Source organism: Dama dama, chromosome 30, assembly GCF_033118175.1.
Source record: "Dama dama isolate Ldn47 chromosome 30, ASM3311817v1, whole genome shotgun sequence".
Classification (NCBI taxonomy): domain Eukaryota; kingdom Metazoa; phylum Chordata; class Mammalia; order Artiodactyla; family Cervidae; genus Dama; species Dama dama.
In genome coordinates, this window is record NC_083710.1 from 35007574 (window position 1) to 35023995 (window position 16422).

The following is a 16422-nucleotide window of genomic DNA, read 5'->3' on the forward strand; positions in this document are numbered from 1 at the left end:
GAGTCAAGCGCTCGGCCCTTGAACGTTGCAGGAGCAGCTTCACGTTTCGGCCTTTAAAAAGGTATCGTAATGTTATTGCTTGTTTTGCTTCTAGAAGCGGCGGGTTTAGGAAGTGACTTGGGCGGGTTCATCTGTGAGGCCGAAAAGACACAGACGCGCTCCCCAGGGACCCCGGCGGCCTCGCGGTCATCTCGAAGGTGCCAGCCAAGCGTTGGGTCCCCGCGGGCGCTCCTGGCGCGGACCCCTGTGCCCAGGGTGTCCGGCGCCGTCCTAGACGTCTGGGGACAGTCGGGGGGAGTCGGGGCGGGGGCGAGCGGGGGGACGGCGCGGGAAGAGCATGGAAACCGGGAGGGAGCCGGCCTGCGCCTCGCCCCTCCGTGTCAAGGACACCGTTTAGGAGGCGCGGCTCGCTTCCCAGGGTCGGACTTTCCGCCCTCGGGGCCGGGCAGTGGAGGGCCAGCCCCGTCCCCTTCCCAGTTTCGGGCGGCCCCCAGGGCTGAGTAAGCCGGGCGGAGGGAGACGGCAAGGATTTCCTGAGAGCGAAGGGAAGGAGGAGGGGAGAGGGGCAGGAGCCGGGAGCCAGGACCCTGAACCTGCAGGTCGGCGCCCCCGGGGCCGCACCGCCCTAACCTCCCCACGCGCGCCCCCGCCCGCCGCGGCCCCCGCCCTCTCCCGAGCCGTAGGGAGTCAGGTCCCGGAGGAAGAGGGTAGGTGGGGAGGCGGATGAGGGGTGGGGGACCCCTTGACGTCACTGGAAGGAGGTGCCGGGGTAGGAAGTGGGCCGGGGAAAGATTATAAATCGCCCCCGCCCTCGGCTCCTCTTCATCGAGGTCCGGTGGAGGCTCGGAGCGCGCCGGAGCGACACTCCTCCTGACTCCTCCCAGGCGGCGGCAGCGGCGGCAACTCGGAGCGGGCTCCGGGGCTGGAACGCAACGGCCAGAGGACGCCGGGCTCCGAGGATTACCGGGGGAAGTGGCTGTCTCTAGCTGGAGCTGCAGAGAGGAGCGCCGGGGGAGCAGGGCCGGCGGCGGCGGCGGAGCGAGAAGGAATCGGCTGCGGCGGGCGCCCGCGAGGAGCGCGGGCACCGGGCGAACAGGCCGCGTCGCGCTCACCATGGTCAGCTGCTGGGACACCGGGGTCCTGCTGTGCGCGCTGCTTGGCGGTCTGCTGCTCACAGGTGAGGCGCGGCCGGGGCGCCCCCACCGCCGGGGCGGGGGGGGGGGGGGCGGGACAGGGCTCCGAGGGGATCGGGACTCTAGTTGCGGTTTACCCGCCTGGGGCCATGACGTCCTTTCTCCTCCGGCGGGCCGTCGGGGTGGGCGCCCCGGAGAGCAGCTAGCTGGGGTCCGCGAGCATCGCCGCGCTCGGCTCCGCGCTGCGGCGGCCCCTTGGCTCCTAGAGCCGCCGATCCTGTCGGCCTGGAGACCTCGCACAAGCCAACTGACCCCAGCCCCGGTTCTGGGCTCAGGGAATGCCGCGCGCTTGGACCTGCCAGACATCCAGAGCCTGTTCCCAGAGGGTCTGGCCGGGAACGCGGGGGGCCCCCCGGAACAGCGGCTCCGAGGATGCCCGCGAGGCTGCCGGGGGTCTGGGCTGAGACCAGGTCTGGGCGATGCTGGGCACTGACGGCGACGTAGCGCCTCCCGAGGGAAGGAGGTGAGCCTTTGGGGAGGAGATCGCGCGCCCGGCGGGAGCACACAGATCCCAGGAGATGGCGGCAGCTGGTACCCTTCGAGCCGCTCCGGGCCCCCGAGCCCGCGCGTCCAGGGGAACGTTCCCCGGCGTCGACTCCTCGCCGCAGCTTGTTGCTCGCGGCGCCTGAGCGCGCCTTGCGCAGCCACGGGAGTGGAGACTCGGCCAGGGGTCTACTCGCCCAGGTCGCCGACCTGAGTGACCTTGGCCGCCGAGGGCAGTCGAGGACCCAAATCCCGTTAAGTTTCAGAATTACAGGTCTAGTTTTTTTAAGTTCCGAAAGGAAACGATTTGGAACAAAAGATGCGATTTGAGGGATCGGTGAGGTCCGCGCCTTTGTCGGGTGTTGGGGAAACTGGCGGCGGGACCAGAAGGTTGCCCGCGGGTTAGTGTGGAGGTAGCCCCCACCGGGGCGCCAAAACTCAGGGCATTTAGAGGCTCGAACTCGCCGTTTCGGCTCAGTGGGCAAGACCCCTGGTTCAGCCTCGGTGGGTGCAGGAAGCCAGGTTTTGGAGCGCCTGGCTTTTAAGCGTCCTGGGGCAAAGGTATAGTATGAACTAAAATGCAGTAACATAAAATAAATTATTGAAAAGATTATTGAGAAGGAAAGCCAGAGGGTTGGCATATATATTTTTTAATGGTTGTTAAACTCAAAAGATAGTAACAGTTAAATATTCTTTCTCAGTGGGAAGATCCTTCAGTTTCTAAATAACAAGTAATACTTCCAGTTAGATGGATGAAACTTAAACCGAGAAGGCAAAACGGATTCCTACTTAGTTGGAAGAGAACGCGCTCTAAACTGGAAGTGTTGCTGAAACAACTATATTAAGTGGAGTACTGCTTTTTTACTTCAAAAATACATTTGGGGGTTTGCAAAGTCATGGTATTTTGAAATATAATTGCTTGGAGCGTTTTAATTACATGAAGTCCATCTGTCTATTATGTAAAAGTAAATCTAGGTAAATTACTGTGAATGCAAAACATGGAGGAAAATGTATATGCTTTATTGGATTTTCTGCTTCACACAGATTTATTTTGTTTCAAAAACTAGCAAAGGATGGCTCTGTTCGTGGTTAAAGGCAGCTTAGATCCGTGGAAGCTTTTCGGAACCGCGAGTGAGATTCTCTCATGATTCCTCTTCGATGTCACTTAAATGAGGCAGAAATCTTGGAACTCTTTTGTGAATTTTTAAACATTTTTATACACATGTGTTATAGGGAGAAAGCAGGAGAGAAATATTGGCATGGTGAGAATGTCTTCACCTGCGTGTACAGGAAATGTTCTATCAGCTGCTGGGGTTTGTAATTGCTAATGGGGACCTTGTAAACCACACAGGCTTCCCTGAGGGTGCACAGCTGTCTCCCTGTAAGACAATCAGCTACCTGCTTTCTAAACTTCATTAGGGCTTTCAGACTGACCAAAGGGGCTCCTGTCTAGGGAATGGTGTCTAGATAGGGGCCAAGTTTCTGCCCTGTGGATTTCTGCAGGTGCCAGCTCTGCTCATTGTTGGGTGCTATGTAATTTTATGAGTTATTAATAGTGTGTGGGTGTGCACTGAGATATAAAATAATCAGAGGTTCTTTAATACAAGAGATAACGGCCTTCCCCTGCAAAAAAATGTATTTACCTTCTTCCAAATATCCTGGGAAATAAAAACACATCAATAATTCAGATACTTCCAGGTCCTCTTTATTGTAAACTCCCTCTAAAAAGGATACTAGTCTTCATTTCTCCAGCTCAAAATCTCATTTTCATATTTTAAGGCACCACACCTTTGACGAAAGCCACAGACCCTTTTGGTCAACTCCCCATTTTTCTTGCGTTTTTGAGTAGCTAACATGTATAACTTGCTACAACTAATTGGAAATGCCTCACTCGCAAATTTCCTGAGGGGAGCTAATGATATAAAATCAAAATGTACATGACAAAAATTCCCATTTCCAAAATGAATGTAACCTTTAAAAAGCCAACTAATTTGCGTAGCAATTTTTCTTGTTTTCACCAAAGTTTATGAAGCCGCACTTTCTTGGTTTTGTTTTTTCCCAGAATTGCACATTTGGAATGTTAATTACATATCACCTTTGGTGTTCCAAATGATGGATCACATTGTAGATAAATTGTAGGTGGTCACCTACTCTAGTTCCTGAATACTCTGACCTTGTTTATTTACTATTTTAAGTTTTTTCTTTCCCTGTTAAATTCTGTGATAGGCTATCCAGTTGCTTTTCCAGTGAGTGTCAACTACAAATTGGCACTTGCCATGGATGCCCGCCAGCTATCTCCACAAAGATTAACTCATGTGCTACTGCAGCTGCTGACCTTCAACACCCCCTGAAGTAGTTCAGGGTGGAGAGCATGAGTGAGGCGCCCTGTGCTGGGGGAAAGACTGGCAGGACAGGTCTTCAGATAGTTAGATATTCTCAGGAGCCAATTTTAGGAGCCCAATTCGTGTATCTCCCCATATCTAGACAATCACTAAAATCCTTCATGCTGATGACTGTTCCTCATGACCAGCAACAGCTTCATGAGACTACTAGAAACCTTCTGGAAGAATATATGCCTGGTTTCATGTACTCCCCTGGCACCAAAATTTCATATACACTGACCTTCTGCCCTGCTTCTTGGGAGCAGTTTCTCAGAGCTGTCTGAGGTGTTGTCTCCCGGGCTGCAGTCTTCATTTTGTCCCCAGTAAAACTTAAACTGGCAACTCCCATGTTGTGCGTTTTTTAGGTCAACATTAGCAGTAAGTCGGTTTTGTGTTTTCCTATGTAAAATTCAGATGTTAGAGTACATGGTTACTTCTAGGGAAACTTCGCCAAATCTCAAAAATCAATGAATGATTCCAGGAAATAGACCGAACAGTGTCTCTTTTTCTCCCTCCCTTAACTACATTTGCCTGTAGAATGGGTGATAAGCCCTGCGATGCCAGAGCTGGGACTGAAAGGACAGTGGACTTTCCCCTGCTATCGTTAATCATGTTGGATTTGCTTAGTCACTAGTGAAACACATCTGATTCCAGCCGATTCAGTTCAGTTCAGTCACTCAGTCGTGTCCGACTCTTTGTGACCCCATGAATCGCAGCACGCCAGGCCTCCCTGTCCATCACCAACTCCCGGAGTTTACTCAAACTCAAGCTCATCGAGTTGGTGATGCCATCCAGCCATCTCATCCTCTGTCGTCCCCTTCTCCTCCCGCCCCCAATCCCTCCCAGCATCAGGGTCTTTTCCAATGAGTCAACTCCTCGCATGAGGTGGCCAAAGTATTGGAACTTCAGCTTCAGCATCAGTCCTTCCAATGAACACCCAGGACTGATCTCCTTTAGGATGGACTGGTTGGATCTCCTTGCAGTCCAAGGGACTCTCAAGAGTCTTCTCCAACACCACAGTTCAAAGGCATCAATTTTTCGGCGCTCAGCTTTCTTCACAGTCCAACTCTCACATCGATTAGCTTTCTCTTTATCAGGTTTCAAAGAACTGAGCTGTTAGAGGATGCCTAGGCCAGTACTGATCATGACCTTGGGTTTTATTTTTTTAACTAACAGAATCTTTAACTGTGATATAGAGTCTACTTCATAACTCTAGTTCCTTGATCTCTTCTAAGGAGACCAGTCATTTAAAAACCCATATATATTTCTTGGCTTTTAAATTAATCCTCACTATTTGCTCCCCAAATAACTTAAATCAAAGAGTTTTTTATTTCAACAAGGATGCTAAACCTCTTATTTAAGCATGAACCTATTTTATATGACTTTTTAGAACAGACCTAAGAATCGCTTGGTTTTTAATCAAGGAGATAGTCTAAATCTCCTTTGAATGTATATAGTATAGAAGTTCAAAATGATATATTGCCCCCAAAACAGTTTTATATCAACCAAAAAACAAATGGTGTCCTTGAGGAAGGTTACCCAGTTGATCACAAAGTTTTGACCGATATTTACTCTGGCTTGGGAATTCTGCACAGCAAGAAACAAATAACAGTGTAAGTAGATTCCATAGTGCTTTACATTGAGATGTACGTGTGAGTAAGTGTGAGAACAGAGTGAAGGAAACTCTCTTGGCACCTGGGTGTTAAATGCAGAGCTGGCTGGCATTAGTCTGGGTCTTGGTTCAATTGCACAGTCAGGAGTTGGATATCAGGTAAATACCATGATTTTTCATTGTGGCTAGGGAAGGAAGAACATTTGAAATAACACTGGGCTTAATTTTTGTTATGTAAAAATGTATCATCGGGAATGGGTAAAAACATCTATTGGGTTTGGTTTAAAGGACCTCATGGAGCAGTCCGTTCTGTTCTGTTGGCCTCAGTCTTCTGGAGCGGCTTGCAAGGAATGACAAGATCTCCTGCCAGATGCTTTCCAGGTTCATTGTTGATTCCTCACACACTTGGGTGCCTTGGAAATTGCATGCTGCTGATGAAAGGACTGGATTTTTATACCAGATTGAGGGAGGGGAAGGAAATGGGAGGAATGGGGTGATGGAGGGAGGGCTTGAAAGGAAAGCCTCTGGCTTAGTATCTGGGACTGCAGGGGGGTTTCATTAAGGAAATGGTCCCATTGAGTCTGCTGAAGATAGTGGACTAGATTTCCTGCATTGCTGCTGGGCGGATGTGGGGGCATGTCAAGAATTCCTGGGGATTTCCCATCAGTCTTGGTAAAGCTGGCTGCCGGAGAGCCATGTCTAATTATTGCTCCTTTCCTTGATTTTGAGCTCCTTGAGGGATCTGCTCTCACTTCACAAATGCGTGCACTGTGAGCGCTCGGTGGGATGTCACGGGTCCATATACTCCTTTCAGAGATGAGCAGTTTAATGGTGTTTTTATTTTTTTCAAGGTTAACAATTGGCTGGTGGCATACCCAGGAATAGAACCTGGTGTTCACCTGACAGATAACATTTCTTCAGTTTTGTATTTCCTCTACCCCAAACAAAGTAAAGATGTTCAAATATGTGTGTGCTAAGATTTCTTTTTAAATGCTGGCATCTTTTTAAAAAATCTTTTTTTTTCACTTTATCGAATATATTTAAGTCTTCTTTCCTATCATCAATACATGAATACATATTTTTACTCACATAAAATTAGGATCATATGAACATATTGTAGTGGTAGATGTGTGTTTATATGCTCCTCAGTGGGAAAAAAAAATCTATTTAAATTGCCTTTTAAACTTAAAACATCTTTTGTATTTTAGCACATCACCATTAATGCTTTACAATAGTAGTTTGAATGACGGTGTAGCATTTCATGGTATAGCTGTGCCATAATTTATTAAACCAAGCTGGCATCTTTTTTTAATATGAAAAAACTTTAAAGCCCCTAAGGAGTTTAATTAAGAATATCAACATGATGGCTGCTTATAGTAAACTGAAAGATTTGGTGAGAAGACTAATGTTTCTTGTGAACAGTTGGAATCCTCCTTTTGAACTGCTGTGGCTTGAATAATTGTGGCTATGGCACTGGCTTCATCTCTTACCACTTCCCTCCACACACCCCGTGCCCCAGACACACCCTCATCAAAGAACTAACTCGCCGTTCTTTAGATGGGCTTTCCACTTTGTGTGCTGTTTGCCTGCAAGACCCTTTTTTCTCTCTCTGCATCTTTTCTTCCCCTGCCTTCAAAATTCAGCTGAGAAATTCCTAGCCCAATGAGCTCCTGCTTGTAGCCCCAGACTGAAGAACTGGTTTTTTCCACTGTATGTAGTCTCTTCTTATAGCCCCTATGTAAGCCCCTGTTCCTGTTCTCATCTTGCATCGTTAGTATTCTGTTCATGTGTCTGCCCTCGCTCTTTGGAGTGGAGAGCCTGTGTCCTAGGTCTCCTTAGATCCCTGGTGCCTAGTGTCATGCTTGGCATGGATGCACTTAGTAAATGTTGGAATAAAGGAATGAATGATGTAGCCACACTATCATTTCAAAGAAGAAATCTCTCTGACCAGCTACGAATTTATTCCGGGTCATCAGTACCCCTGCCTGTTCGTGGAGCTCAGTTAACAGTGGATTCCTTAAAGAAGCTGTTTCTCAGTAGACAATATTTGTCTTCTGTTGTGAGTAGCTAAGATCTGGGAAATGAGTTGGGATGTTCAACTCTGAGATGCCTGTGTCCTGTGAGCCCCCCGGTTCGGTCACGATGCTTCCCTGAGGCCTTTGGGCTGGCAAGGCTGGGTGGGGGTGGTCTGTGCAGCCCTTCTGTCTCAGACTCTATGAGTGAGAGGCCAAGCGCTCCTTTGTCTTCACCCCATGGTGCTCTATACCGTTTTTACTGTACTATAAGCCACAACTATTTATTGCTTTGACTTACTTGTTCTTGGATAGACTCAAACCTGAGTCACTGGGTGCTGCACCCTGTTGCAGATCTGAATGACAAAGACACACTCAGAATCAAGCCTCTGTCTTAAAGGAGCCTCATTGCTGGTCGCCTAGCTTTCTCCTTCCTTAGGATGGGTCCTCCTCAACTATTCATGCACATGGGTTCCTGGCAGGATCAGCCTACTAGGTGTGAAACGTGTTCTGAAAAAATCGGAATGCCCTGATCTAGCCTCAAGCTGGTGCCTCCCTTCCTCAGCTCCCATTCCCACCTCCATCCTCTGCACATTCCCACAACGCACTTCTCAAAGAGTGTGGTCCATGGCCCAACATCCCCTGGGAACCTAGGGAGTCAGAGCCTGCATATTAATAACGTCCCCAGATGTGGTTTTGCACATTAGAAATGGAGAAATACTGATTTTAGTAAAGGGTTCTTAGCTCTGATGTCAGGGTGTCACTCTTCTTCACCAACACCTTAGTGATTACCTTGACCTGTGTAACCAAGGGACGAGACCCAGGCCTGCCAGGAGCCTCTTCCGAGTCCCATGATGTTCTTGGGCCCTGTCTTCTGTTGGGACACCTGTGACCACTTCAAGACTTCCCCCCGCCCAAACTCTTAGATTTAGCCTAGACCCGTCATCAGAGCAAACAGGAATACCGGGGTTCACCAAACCCTGGGTCTTAGAAAGTAAGGGCCTGGTGAAAAATACTATTAAATACAATAAATGGGCATTAAATAGATAGCTTTTGACCACAAATAAAAGTTTTACAAGGCCTTTGCTTCTGAAACAAAGTCACTTGGTATAAAAAGCTGGGACGGTGGGCATCGCTGTCTGTAAGCCGTTGTCAAGGGCACGTCACCGGCCCATCATGCTGTCCTGCAGATGATAACACACCTGTGTGCGTCCTACTGGCTTGAAATGCCAGGCACTTGCCTTCTTCTTCGCCTCATTATTGCAGATCTTGGCAAACGCTTTTGCCTTCCCACAGGTTACCACGGTTGCTTACAGGTCCTTTTTCAGCCAGGCTGGCTGTCCTTCCATTTAACCAGTGTGAATGTGTTTCCTTTCAAACCACAGACCCACCCACGTGGTTGACACAGGCAAAGCTGTAACTGTGACCAGGTTCTTTTGTGAAAAAGAGGCCTGAAGTGAACCTTGTACAAATGAAAAGCCTTGGCTTCCATTATTTGCAGATGTGAAACCCCTTGAACTCAAGGCCTCTTTGGGTGGCCCTTGATCAGTAATTAGGCTTCCAGCGGAGTTTTGTGAAACCCTTTTCTCTAGGGTCCCCAGCCTCGACTCAACATTAGAATCTTATGGGGAGCTTTATTTTTAGAATCCTCTCGCCGTGGCTGTGCTTCTGACCAATCCAGTCGATCACGAGTTTTTGAGTGGGGCCCAAGCATGAGTCATGTCAAAGTTCCCAGGTGATTCCAATGGGCGGCAAGGTTAAGGGCATCGTACTACCCATGATTCAAATCACCTGGAGAGCTCGAAGGGCAGCGCTGAGCCCTGATTCAGTAGGTGGGGGTGGGGCGCAGTATCTGCATTTCTAACTAGATCCCTGGTGGTGCTGAGGCCTGAGACAGACCACGTTTTGAAAGTCTGTCTTTTCTGATCAACTTGACTCTGTATAACAGGCTCTGGGTTCATCTACCTCACTACAACTGAATATAGCCAATATTAACATGTGATTGTGGAATCTAGAAAAATGGTATTAATGAACCTATTTGCAGGGAAGGAATGGAGGCACAGATGTAGAGAACAGACTTGTGGATGCAGAGGGGGAAGAAGAGAGTGGGACGAATTGAGAGAGTAGCAATGACATATATCACTACCATGTGTGAAATACTAGCTCGTGGGAAGCTGCTATATAGCACAGGGAGCCCAGCCTGGTGCTCTGTGATGACCTAGAGGGGTGGGAGGGCAGGAGAGCTCAAGAGGGAGGAGATATATATGTATATAATTATGACATATTTGCATTGTTGTATGGCAGAAACCAACACAACATTGTAAAGCAATTTTCCTCCAATTAAAAAATAAAAAACTCCCTGCCCTAGGGCTCAGCCGAGAGGCCTGGCCACCTTGGAGGTACCTGCTCCAGGGCCAGTCTGGAAAAGGCACTAAATTCAATCATTACTAGACATCCTGCAGGGCTTCCCAGGTGGCGCGGTGGTAAAGCATCTCCCTGTCTATGCAGGAGATACAAGAGAGAGATGCAGGTTCCATCCCTGGGCCAGGAAGATCCTCTGGAGAAGGAAAGAGCAACCCACTCCAGTTTTCTTGCCCGGAGAATCCCATGGACAGAGGAGCCTGGCGGGCTGCAGTCCCTAGGGGACTCAAAAGAGTCGGACAGAACTATTACTAGACACCTAATGCAAGGTGAGGAAACTGTCTAGGAGGAACAGTACATGTTGGCAGAGGAATTCTGGGATCAAGTGCTTGGGGTGAGCAGGTCTGTTTTGCAGACCATCATATGTGAGTTAGGAGCCAGGACTGAATTGCTGGTCTAGACAGTGAGGTTACCATAGTCCTCCTCCTCTGACTCACACCACGGGACACTCAGCCTGTCCTCCACAAAATGTGGCTGCATGTCTAGAGAGTCCTTGGAAAGATGCCATGCTATTGACCTGACCTCCACCCACACACCGTGGTCCAGCCCCACTTCAAGAAACCAACCCTGCAAGAGGCTGGCAGAAGCCTGGCAATGCTTTGTGTGTCTGACTGAGCCCCTGTGTCTGAATTCCTCTGCTGGGACCAGCGTCCCCCTTTGGGTGGCTGAATGGTACCTTGTTGGAGCAGTATGCTCTGCTGACTTTGGGACATGCCAGGGGTCTGTCCCCAGGGGTGAGCAAAGTCGCTGCCCTGTTGCAGACAGAGCTGGCCTCACACCAGGCAGAACCATGGGTGCAGGGACCCGTCTTGTGAAACTCCAAGAGAGTAGCTGCTTCTCCTCCCCGAGGGTATCTCGGGGCATCTATAGGGCGTTTATGACCCAGTGTTATGTGAGCTCTGGACACTTTCAGATACGGAAAGAGCATATCACTTGCCCCGTGGGTGAATCACTGCTTCTCAGGCCTGAGTCATGAGAGCATTTGCATCTGTCATGTCTTGCTACATAGCAAGCTGCGCCCAAACATCTCAGTGGGCTATAACAAGAATCCGTTATGTCTCATGAGTGCGTGGGTTAGACATCTGGGTGCGGCTCAGCTGGGTCATTCACGCAGTTGTGGTCCCCTAGCTTTGCAGCTGGCCCCAAGGCACTGGCTGTCATGGGACCTCCCTCCTGCATGCAGCCTTCGCCACCCAATTATCTAGCCCGGCCTCCTTCCTGGGGGCGGGAGCCGTCTGAACTGGTGACAAAGCCTTGGAACCCCTTCAGCGCCATTCCTGCCACACTGGGATGGTCAGAGGGGTGGGGAATTGATTCTCTCTGGACAGAGGGGTGGGGAATTTGATTCTCTCTGGATGCGAGTTGGTGCTGAGGCTGTGGGCGAGGTCCTCAAGGAGACAAAGGACAAGAAGCTGCTGCTCTACTTCAGGTGACTGATGAATGAAAATGTGGATTAAGCGAGAACTTTTTAAACAGTGTAAATTTGGAAACCTTTCTGATTGGAAAAATCTGTAGCATATCCTATATCCCTGCTTACTGTGAGGTCTCATGTCCACATCTTCCCAAGCCCGTGAAATATTTTTATATCTTTCATAAATCTAGTTCATTAACATAAGGTATGTAGAACCTGAAATGATGATAACTTGGATTGTTAGCTTTAGATGTGAAAGATTAGTTATGTGCCTGGAGTGGATAAAATTATGTCAGTGAAGGGGGGAAAGTGCTGTTTAGTGCTTGGCCCTTCTTTTCAGTCTGCTAAGTCGCTTCAGTTGTCTCCAACCCTTTGTGGCCCCGTGGACTGTAGCCCGCCAGGCTCCTCTGTCTGTGGGACTTTCTGGGCAAGAATACTGGAGTGGGTTGCCATGCCCTCCTCCAGGGGATCTTCCCAACCCAGGGATTGAACCCCTAGGTTCAGTCTGGATTTTAGGCTGTAGTTTGGCCAAGAAAATAATAGTAATGTCTCAGCCCTTCTTAACCCATTAGCTAAAGACAACTGATCCAGTGGAAGAGCTTCCTATTTATAATTCTCTTGATTAGGGGACACAGCCCGTGGTTACCATGGCTCCAGCCTCTCATGGACACCATGGCACCGGCAGGGGGTGAGGGGACAGCTGCCCTTCAGGTTGTGAGTTCAGGCAGCTCTGCAGCTTCTTGGGGCTTACATCAGAGGGTCTCTGACCGTCATCTTCTGGAGGACGTGGTATGGCTCTGTGTTAGGGAAGAGGGCAGGGAAGCAACTCACCCTTATGGATTGTCAGGCACTTTGACCCACACTTATTATATTGCTCAGTCCCGAGAGGTAGGCACAATATTCTTACATATGAGAAACTATTCTATTTAGTTGCTAAGTCATGTCCAGCTCTTTGTGACCCTGTGGACTGTAGCCTGCCAGGCTCTTCTGTCCATGATATTTCCCAGGCAAGAATACTGGAGGGGGTTGCCATTTCCAATGAGAAAACTGAGGCTTAGGTAAATTAAGTACTTTTCCTAAGATCACAGAATGCCTAAGAATTAATACTTAAATAAATTAAAGATGGGCCTCCCTGGTGACTAGGTAGTAAAGAATCCACCTGCCAGTGCGGGAGCTGCAGGAGACGTGGGTTCGCTCCCTGGGGTCGGGAAGATCCCCTAAAGAAGGAAATGGCAACCCACCCCAGTATTCTTGCCTGGAGAATCCCGTGGAGAGAGGAGCCTGGTAGGCTACAGTCCATGGTGTCACAAAGAGTCAAGCATGACTTAGCGAAATTAAATACTTTCCCTGAATTGGAATCATTTAAATCTGGTTCTATCAAACCCCAAACCCTCCTCCTCTTAGCATGCCTAAAGAAAAGGGGAGAAGGGAAAGAGCATGGCTGAGACTGTGCTAGTCTTTCTCCTCCTTCCAAACCATTCTCTCCTTGGAGCTTTGCCAGCTCCAAAGAATGTGAGACTCCTCTGCTGCTGTGGCCTCTGGTGGCCCTGGGAGGCTCCACTGCTGTGTGCAGCAGACTCTACTAAAGGCTCTGTTAAGACAGAATTTTCATCATCTGGGTTTTCTTGTCACGGGTTATTCAAGGCCCATGATAATTCAAGTCGGAGACAGATCTCCAAAGCCATTAAGAACATGACTCTCCATAGGCTCTCAAACTCCTCTCCCACACGGGGCTCTAAATGACCTGAGCCTGCACAGGGGGATGGCTGAGGCTGGCGGGCGCTTTGATTCCTTCGCATCACGTTGGTCCCCGGACAGGCCGGGCTGCCCTCTGCCAGATTGTTTCTGGGAATGTCTACTTCCTTGCACTTTAGATCCCAGAAACCACAAAGACCTGGAGCTTTTCCTTAATGAAGCTGGAGTCAAGGGGAGGCTCCTGATGCTTCCTGAGCTGGGGCTGGGGAGGACTCTGTCTTTGGGGGCGGAATGTGCATATCACCATGAAACTCTTCAGAAATGTCCATCCATTTACACACTCTTAACTTTGTTTTATGAATGGAAACCACAGATGTTACATTCTGATGGAGTGTCCAGGCCAGGAAACCTAGGTCTTTCTGATTTTGAAATCAGTACTCTCACCAACAGCAATTATCTGAAAGATCTTGAATGATGAAATCTAGGAATTAAGGAAAAGCAAGGAGTTTGGTTTTCAGTGGTTAGAATAAAAAGTTATTATATTGGGCTTCCCTGTGGCTCCGTCAGTAAAGAATCCACCAGCAATGCAGGACACCTGGGTTCTATCCCTGGGTCAGGAATATCCCCTGGAGAAGGAAATGGCTACCCACTCTGGTATTCTTGGTGTTTTGCGTTAAGATTAAAAAGCTGTTATGGGGCTTCCTTTGTGGCTCAGCTGATAGAGTCCACCTGCAATGCGGGAGACCTGGCTTTATCCCTGGGTTGGGAGGATCCCCTGGAGGAGGAAATGGCTCCCCACTCCAGTATTTTTGGTGTTCAGCATTAAGAGTAAAAACTTGTCATGGCCCATGAGAAAAAGACAGCTGTCCAAGAGCATTGTGCTAGAGCGAGCACCCATCAGTCTGGGATGGCCATGACCTGCTCTGCAGTCCCTGTTTGATTGACAGTCCTTGTCTGGTTAGCAAAACGGTAGTGTTTGTTTAAGGCCTGAGTCTCTTCCTTAGATCATTTCTTTCAGACAGTCAGACCTGCAAGAAGGCAAGGAAAAGAAAAGCACATTTTACTTCTTCTTTGATCTTTACTTAGAGAGGGATACAGTGTTTTTTTAAAAATTAAAGTATACTTGATTTGCAATGTTAATTTCTGCTATAGAGCAAAATGATTCAGTTTTACATATGTGTAATTGTTTTTCATATTCTTTTCCATTATGGCTTATCCCAGGATATTGACTATAGTTCCCTGTGCTATACAGTAGGACCTTGTTGTTTATCTATCCTATATATATAATAGTTTGCTTCTGCTGACCCCAAACTCCCATCCTTTTCTTCCCCAACCCACTCCCCTTTGGCAACCACAAATCTGTTCTCTATGTCTGTAAGTTGGTTTCTGTTTTTTAGATAAGTTCACTTGTGGCATATTTTAGATTCCACATATAACTAATCTTTGTCTTTCTCTTCTTGACGTAACTTCACTTAGTGTGATAATCTCTAGTTCCATCCATGTTGCTGCAAATGGCTTTTTTTTAAATGCTGAGTAATATTCCATTGTGTATATGTACCACATCTTCTTTTTCCATTCATCTGTTGATGGGCATTTAGATTATTTTTGTGTCTTGACTATTGTAAATAGTGCTGCTGTGAACATAAGGGTGCATGTATAATAATAATTAAGTGAAAGTGTTAGTTGCTCAATCATGTCTGACTCTTTGCGACCCCATGGACTTTAGCCCGCCAGGCTCCTCTGTCCATGGAATTCTCCAGGCAAGAATACTGGAGTGGCTAGCCATTCCCTTCTTCAGGGCATCTTCCTGACCCAGGGATCAAACCCAGGTCTCTTGCATGGCAGGCAGATTCTTTACTGTCTGAGTCTCCATAATGCTGCAGTGAACATAGGGGCACATATCTTTTCAAATTATAGTTTTATCTGAATATGTGCCCAGGAGTGGGATTGTTGGATCATATGGCAACTCTATTTTTAGTTTTTGAGGAACCTCCACACTGTTTTCCTTAGTGGCTGCACCAACTCACTTTCCCAAGTAGTGTAGGAGAATTCCCTTTCTCCACACTGAGAGGGATATATTTTGATACCAGAATATGAGCATGTTTACTCGAATCTGAGAAAAAAAAAATCCCGTTCTGCCACCTAGAGAGGAGTTTTATCTCTTGTTCCAAGGAGACAGTAGAAAGTGTGATCAAATGGCTGCATGGCTTGGATGAAAGTTGTAAGGAGGGTGACCTATATACTGTTGGATTTTTATGATGGTTTTCTTTTTCTAAGTTGGCATTAGAGAAACTGAAAATATATGTAAACAGACAGAGAGGCAGCCATATATTGGAGGGGATTGCAAACAAACAATTTTAAAAGGCAATGTGAACTTGTGTTATAGCATTTCCTCTGTGATTAATGGTATTGTTTTCTTTCTGGAAAACTCTCTCTTTTCCACTTACGGTCTCCTGCTGGATCAGATTTTTGTTTTCTGTTGTTATTTGGAAAGTTTTATAGCTTTGAAATCTTCTCCATAGGGAATTCTGCTAGAACTAGAGAAGGCGGTGGCGGGGGGGGGGGGGGGGGGGGGAGGGGGGGCGGGGGCGGGTGTAGTATGGGAATTGAGTAATTGTATCACCCTAGACTGGAATTTGTGGACCTACAGCTTCTTGCAGTGAAGGAATATTTGACACATATTGTTGGTGTATAGATTAGAAGTGGTTCTACCACTCACTTCCCTACCCCATTTCCTGTTCTCAAAGCTGGTAAGTGAAAAATGACTTAAGTCCAGCATTTGCCACACAAAGCCACTTTGAAATACAGGAAACTCCTACGCAAGCTAATTTTCAAGAATTTGTACTTTAGTCCTTTCGGTCTGGATGTTAAATGCAGTGATTCTATATCCAAGTAGAGAGGAGTAGTAAAATTCTGAAGAGTAGAAACAGAGTTGTTGATTTTTAGTGTGCTTTATGGCAAGCAGGTGGCATGGGATCACTTAGCTGGAGTAATTCACTCACCATTTTGGAAGAGCAAGTCCAAACTTGGGAGGGGAAATTTCTTTAAAGAAACATGTTTTCTGACAGTGTCTTGGAACGCTATCTCTTCTGCTCTAGTTTCACAAGAGAAAGCACAGACCATATTGAATTTAATTCTCCTGATGTCCGTTTCACCGCCAGTCATCCTCTGAGGTTCATGTTCAACCTCCAGTGTGAATCTGGCATGCATGGAG

At 47.8% G+C, this 16422-nt stretch overlaps 1 protein-coding gene across 2 annotated transcripts in view; it reads left to right on the forward strand.

Moving 5' to 3' along the window:
* Positions 1-830: 830 nt before the first annotated feature.
* Positions 831-16422, forward strand: part of FLT1 (fms related receptor tyrosine kinase 1) — a 200122-nt gene continuing 184530 nt past the window's right edge. Inside the window, exon 1 of one of the 2 annotated variants that reach the window (XM_061133717.1) lies at positions 831-1177. In XM_061133717.1, coding sequence (XP_060989700.1) covers positions 1114-1177 — 64 coding nt within the window. In that variant the 5' untranslated portion in view covers positions 831-1113. Of the gene's footprint in view, positions 1178-10345; positions 10372-16422 lie in introns of those variants that run through there. The other variant, XM_061133718.1, reaches the window with a different exon arrangement.